Source organism: Amblyomma americanum, chromosome 3 (genome assembly GCF_052857255.1).
Source record: "Amblyomma americanum isolate KBUSLIRL-KWMA chromosome 3, ASM5285725v1, whole genome shotgun sequence".
NCBI lineage: Eukaryota > Metazoa > Arthropoda > Arachnida > Ixodida > Ixodidae > Amblyomma > Amblyomma americanum.
The window spans coordinates 164,503,765-164,510,708 of record NC_135499.1 but is presented as its reverse complement, the minus strand read 5'-3'; the positions used below and the strand labels follow the sequence as shown (position 1 = coordinate 164,510,708).

Genomic DNA, 6,944 nt, shown 5'->3' with positions numbered 1-6,944 from the left:
GGTTTGCCTTTATTGCTGCCGCCTAAGATCTACACCGTCCATCGCTAACCTAGGGTTAGCTTGCAACATGCACACCGTAGTACACCCAGTCGTCGCACTTTTTTTCCCTTTTTTTTTTCAAGACTACTAAGCGGCGATACTAAGCAAAGAAACCCTTGATTCTCTGCTGCAACCCCGGTCAGGCACGTAGCCAGAAATGTTTTTCGGGAGGGTAAATCGGTTTTTTGGGGGGAAAGGAAATGACGCAGTATCTGCTTCGCATATCGGCGGACACCTGAACACCGCTGCAAGGGATAAAGGAGGGAGTGAAAGAAAGAGGTGACGTAGTGGAGGGCTCCGGAATAATTTAGACCATCTGGGGATCTTTAACGTGGCCCAAGACAATTTTTTGTCCGAGGGGGAGGGGGAGGGAGCGGGGTCATAGCGGTGCATGTTCAAAAAGAAATTTCTAATAAAGCTGGTGCCCCCCCCCCCCCCCCCCCCCCCCCTTTGGATACGTGATAAGTGCCTGATCCCGGTCCTTTACTGATCACTTCCGATTTGTTCTTACGGACGGCCGGAAGAGTTCTTTCAGCTCACATACGTACAATCCTTTTTTCTTTGCCTTTTTTAAATATTACTAAAACAAAAACTAGCACCAACACCGCGACACGAGGATGAGTTTCTATGCGTTTGGATTCGGCAGTTTACCAGCCGCGGTGGCTCAGCGGTTAGCGCGCACGGCTACCGAGCCAGAGTACCCGGGTTCGAACCGGACCGCGGCGGTTGCGTTTCGATGGAGGCGAAACGCAAAAGGAGTCCGTGTGCTGTGAGATGTCAGTGCGCGATGTCAGATCCACAGGTGGTCGAAATTGTTCCGGGGAGCCTCCACTACGGCACTTCCTTCTTTCAGTCCCACCTTCCTTCCCTTCCCTCACGGCGCCGTAGAGGTGTCCACAAAGAAGCGAGGCAATCACTCCGCCATTTCCTTCCCTCGAAATCTAAATCAAAACTACACGTGCACTCTAAGAGAATGGGACTAAAAGGCGGGAAAAGTTACTCTTTTTGGGGACTAACTGACTTGCCATTCGTTCTTTTCGCGAGTAACTGCAAAGGGTCTAACTGTTGGTCCCCTTGGAAAGGGGGTAGCAACAGTTAGTCCCCAGGAGCAGCCGTTTAAGAAAGAAATGCAAACGAAGCGTGATTTAAATCGGGGTAGTTTCATTTCAGACAGCGTTGAACTCGCAGGATATCAATAAACGAAACCGAAATAACCACACATGAAAATACTAGGATTCGAACCTACAACCTTTGCATTGGGAAACGTGCGCGGATATGACTAAGCCACCACAGCAGATTATCTGAAGGAGAAAATAAAAACCTTATATGCGAAGCATATACATTGGCTGTGTTTACCGCTCACATTTATATCAAACGTATTGCTGTTTAGAGCAAAGATGGTGATTTTGCTGTCATGTTTTTTTGAAACAAGCTGCGGTAAGCCTTCATACGTACGCACAGCGGTTTGGTTTATGGGGGTTTAAAGTCCCAAAACTACTCAGGCTATGAGAGACGTCGTAGTGAAGGGCTCCAGGAATTTCGACCACCTGGGGTTCTTTAACGTGCACTGACATAGCACAGTACACGGGCCTCTAGAATTTCGTCTCCATCGAAATTCGACCGCCGCGGCCGGGATCGAACCCGCGTCTTTCGGGCCAGCAGCCGAGCGTCATAACCACTCAGCCACCGCGACGGCTCGCACAGCGGTCTAAGTCTAAATCAAGGTTTTGGCGAATCGCATTTTTGAAATTGGTTGTTGGGGAAAGGAAAATGGCGCAGTATCTGTCACATTTCGGCGGACACCTGAACCCCGCTGTGAGGGAAGAGATAAAGGAGGGAGTGAAAGAAAAAGGAATAGGTGCCGTAGTGGAGTGCTCCGGAATAATTTAGACCACCTGGGGATCTTTAACGTGCACTGGCATCGCACAGCACACGGTGCCTTTGGGTTTCGCCTCCATCGAAACGTGGCCGCCGCGGTCGGGTTCGAACCCGGGTACTTCGAATCTGTAGCCGAGCGCCCTAACCACTGAGCCACCGCGCTAATCGCGTTTTTCGTTTTTGCGATTCGCACTCATAAGTCTCCTTCGCAGAATTTAGTCCGTTAGCTTGCGCACAGTTTTTTTTCCTTGGAGTGTGGTGGCTCAATGGTGACCGAACCAGCCGGGGCGGCAGCGTTTCGATGATTGGTTATCAGGAAATAAAAGGCGCGGTAACTGTCTCACTTCTTGCTGGACATTTCAACCGCGCCGTAAGGGAAGAGGAAAAGAATATGCTTCTGGTGGAGGGCTCCGGACCGGAATGATTTTTAACGGTCATGGAAATAATGGTACGGCCAGTATTGGAGTGGACAGAATTTTGCGCCACATGTTAAAAAAAAAAAACGCTGCTATCAAGCTGGCTTCGTATTCTTCGATGCCCCTCCCAAACACGGATCGATTGGTGTGAGTAGGAAAGCCGACACCAGCTGAAAGTCTGCACGTCTAGTCGCTTCGGTAAGTCCGCAGGGAACCCGAAAACAAAAGCGCGAAGCTTTCCGTGCATTTTTCCGCGCATGCGGAAAGCTTGATCCCATTGAAAACAAACAATAAAGAGCGACAGAAATTTCCACAGCAGCTTCCACGCGGCTGAGCGCGGCGTGAAGGTCAGGTGGGCTCGACTAATCGCAATACTTCTCTATCAATCTTCAGCGGCAACCACTAAGCAAAAAGTAAGCTACCCCCCCCCCCCCCCCCCTTTCCGTAGCACGCGTATCTAAAAGACGCCGCGCACTCGTTCATCAGGCACTTATGCTAGCCGAGAGGGAAGAGGGCAAGGAGCAGCACGGAGTTGCGTCACTTCCCTCTGAAGCGGGACGGCGTCACGGCGCGGATGGCGATGCGCTGCGCGAAGGCTGCTACGCTTCCCTCACCCACCCCAAAAAGGCCTCCTCCTCCGAGCGCCCGTCGATATGAGCGAGCACCCTCTTGTCTTCCTCAACCAGCCGTGGCCGAATCGAGCGCCAGCCCGCCTCTCCCCACCCTCCGATCTCCTTGCCTGCACAGGCGGAACGCATACAAGCACAACGAAAAGGAAGCATCCGCCCTCAGCTCACCAGAGGCCACGTCGTCTTTTTTAAGATGCACGTGAAAATGTGAGTCGATGCAAAAGTGCGTCAAGTCTGAGCAACCTGGGAATTCAGGTGCCGCGCACCGGCCCGTATCACGCGACAGAAGCTTAGCTGCAAAAGGATGGATAATTTGCCCACGAGAACAGCACCGGTTCAACGACCCCAGTGGAGCGGCGCTCGAAGGGGCGAGGTGATCGCCGACACCGACGAGGTCTCGTCGCAGAGGCGAGCGGAATGTCGTCGGCGCACGGGTCAGTTCCTCCGAGGTGCGACGCCGAGAGAGCGGAGAAAATCGAAAGGCAGCAGATATACGAACAGCGGGCCCCAAACAGCGCCCGCCGCATTCGTTCGTTTTGCACGTGCGCACAGCGGAAGCTAACCCGCCAGGAGGAACTGCAACGTGCTAAACGAAGGGAGAGAACCGCAAAATGGGCATGGGAAGAGAGAGTGGGATCGCCGGTAATCCAATCTATCGACGCTCGAGAGAGCGGCGGCAACCAACGTGTAAAGAGGAAGGCGGTATGATAGATAAACAAGCGCGGAGTTCCCAGCGCGTGCGGTGCAAAAGCAAAAAAAAAGAATAGGCACGATGTCGCCGGGCGACGGGTCGCGAGGCTCGCGGTTCCACACCCCTCCCCACAACGAGCGCACAACCGGGAGGCCGCCTCTCCTCACCCAACGGGAGGACGACGTCACGCAGAGCGCGCGGCGGACCGACAGCCAGCCAGCCGAGCGATCAGCCGTGGCAGCGAACCAAACGGGGCTCCTCCATTCCCGAGCCACGTCCGGCGGCGGCAGAGCAGGCGCATCCGAAACAAAATGTCGGCGCCCGCTCGGCTGCAGCCGTCGGCAGACACGCGGTACCTTTTTCCGGGGCCGCCAGTGCCGTATCCAAGTGAGTCACACATATCCAAGTGCCACAGGGCGCACCATAATCCTGTTGAAGAGTCAGCGGCGCTGTCGAAAGGCTAAATAAAGGCAGCCAGAGCGGAATCAGCGATCCCGCCTGGTAAGACACACAGCGGCACTTCACTACCCCGCACACATCAAGAGACCCAGGTAATGAAGAATGAACGGCGACGACGACGGTGCGCACCTTTGGAAAGCGCAGAGCGGCGCAAGGAACATGGACGCGGAGTTGCTGGGTGTCGGTGCGCCGGCCGAAGTCGCCACCACCGACAAACATCCACACCAGACACAGGGGTCGTCGCTGTCGCGTCGAAATCCTTGCCAGTCCGTCGCGGCGGCGACTCATGCAGCAGAGGACATCTCAGACGTCCACCGAGGACGACGCTGCGCCGCCACAGTCAAGGCCGGAAAGCGCCCAAGCACGGGACATGCTCCTCCTGCGGCAGTCAGTCGCGGCGGCGCGTGGACGGTCGCAGCACATTCTGGGACGACACCGACGCTCCAGCGCAAACAGCCTCAGGGGAGGCAAACAAACGGACGCAAGCGGGCCACACAGGAAGGCGATTGGCGCGGCGCGGCGCGAAGAGCGCCGGGGCGGAAGGTCAGTTCTTGACAGGGGAGCGCAAAATGGCGCTGGCGTGGTCGACGCAAGCAAGCAGCCCAGAGCCGCGCACAACAGCCGCCGCGACACGGCGACCGGAGGGGGGGGAGCTCACGCGGGCCAGCCAGCCACCTCGGCGGCGAGAACGTACGACGCGTCTCTCTCCGCCGCCGAAAACGCAGGCACACACACACACGGCGGCGGCGCGGCGCACGCACACAGAGGCCGCGCGCCCGGCGAGTCGCGCTAACTACCGGCTGAGCAGAGAACGGCGGCGGGGGCCGATTTCCCCGCGGAGAAGAGGTCGCTGCTTGGGTCCACGTCTGTCTGTGCAGCGCGCGTACCCGCGAGAATGAGCCAACCGAGGAGCGAGCGAGCAACGCAACAACGCACGCTGTCCGCCGAAAGAGCACCGCCGCCGCCGGCCAAGATAGAGAGAAGGAAGCCGCCGAAGACCCTTCCCTCCGCGCGCGAATAAAGACGAACCCCCCCCCCCCCCCCCCCCCCGCAGAAAGAAAGAAGTGCGCCAGGTTTTCGTAGGCGGGTGGGGGAGAGTTGAAAGCGAGGGGAGCGAACGAAGGGGCGCCCTCCTGGAAGGATTGTGGACGGGACTCCCGGCCGATGACTGCCGCGAAGGAGGGACGTAACGGCAGCGAGAGAGAAAAAAGTAAGGAACGACACCGCCGCATGGCCCTGCGACAAAAGAACGCGAAATGCAGTGTGTGCGATACGAGCACATGCGAAGAGGAAAATACATCCCCTCTCTCGGTGCAGCAACACGCCGACATATAAGAGCGCATGCCGCGCCGCATCCAGAGAACTCGGGCAGAGCAACGCAGGAACGAGTGAACGAACGATGAAACGCGCAACGGGAAGCGGGAGAGGAGGAGGTCCGAACTGCACAAGGCGGGGAGGTGGGGATGAAACGATGGTGGAAAGAAAAAACGTGCACGCCAGAGACCGGGAATGAAGCGAGCGCGTCAGAAAGGAAATCAGGAAAATGTAGAACGAGACGGGCGCGCGGAACACACACACACACGTTGCAAGAGAGAAAGATGCAGGAGGAAAGCGGCGTCGGGCTCGCAAAACCACGCGCCAGCCTCCAACAGGGCGCTAGGCGTGCGACCGCGCTTCCCTCCTCCATCCATCCGACCGGCGTTCATTCTACGGCCGAAAAAGGACGACGCAGTGTAGCCGACACGGGGCTTCATCATGCACAGGTTCACCGAGTTTGCACAGCGCGACAAGCGAACGCCATTCCCACCTCTACACGTCACCGCAGCCAGATGCCAACAACCTTTAGCTGCAAGGAGGGAAGCCTCGGACGCTTCACGCGCACACACGTTTTCTGCCATCAGCTGCTCGCCGTGGTAACATAACGTATCGTATCTGCAAATCAAGTTTTCTAGATTTCTTGAGCGTCGCTGGAAGGCTGCCATTTGTTCGGGGGCAAACCATTAAAGCGCGCCAGAAGCAGCCGCACAAAGAAAAGCAAACCGAGACGAGAATGTCGCGCTCAGCAGAGGCAGGCGACGCGGCGTCGATAAGTAGAACAAAGAGACGTCGCCGCTCTCTCGCCCTCTTTCCCGGCCCCGAGAGCCTCTACGCGGGGGAGCACGCCGCAGCAGCAGCAGTCGGCGAAAGCCGCAGAGGGAGAAAAATAAAAGTAAAACTTGGCAGAAATTTGGCCTCGGTGGCCAACTGCCCAAAAAAACAAACGCGTGAAGTTATTGCGGCAGAAAAGACTCCGGGTCTCTTAACACAATGCAACTTGGCTGGCGTAACGCATCGGCCGTCAGGATCAGTAATAATAATAACGACAAGCGAAGGAAAAGGGGCTTCAAATGGCTAGCAATGGCGCCGTCTGCTCTCCAAGCCTCGATCACTCCGAGCGGCCGATCCCTCCCCGCGCTGCCAAACGCAGCACACAGCTCGATGTTCCTTCCTGCTCGGAAGAGCGGTGGGGAGGCTCCCGGATTTGTGCGCAAGGCGCTGCCGCGCTTCGATTCGCCGGGCCGCCATCGCCGCCTCTGCTTCCTCCCCCCACCCCTCGCTTTTCCCTGGACCTTTTGGAAAAAAATCAGCCCATCACCTCGACCTCAGCTACCTCCAAATTTTTACACGCTTTCTTATTCGGTCTCCGGGGAGGAGCAAAGGATGCCAGTGATGTGCGTACGTCTGTCTGCTGCAAGCCGACAGCGCACGCACACCGACAAGGAACGATGAAGACGGCGGGGTCGTGCGCCGTCCTACACGTCGGCAACATTTCTTTATTATTTCCTCGCCAGC

General features: G+C 56.8%; 1 protein-coding gene across 19 annotated transcripts in view; it reads right to left on the bottom strand.

The window, feature by feature from the left end:
- Positions 1 to 6,944, bottom strand: part of Tlk (Tousled-like kinase) — a 127,115-nt gene that overhangs the window by 52,305 nt on the left and 67,866 nt on the right. For 2 of the 19 annotated variants that reach the window (XM_077658632.1, XM_077658639.1), the window contains exon 1: positions 4,242 to 5,050. The exons of 12 other annotated variants lie outside the window; for them this stretch is intronic. In XM_077658632.1, the coding sequence (XP_077514758.1) occupies positions 4,242 to 4,273 (32 nt within the window). In that variant the 5' untranslated portion in view covers positions 4,274 to 5,050. Of the gene's footprint in view, positions 1 to 4,009; positions 5,070 to 6,944 lie in introns of those variants that run through there. 5 more of the 19 variants (XM_077658638.1, XM_077658645.1, XM_077658640.1 and 2 more) reach the window with 4 other exon arrangements.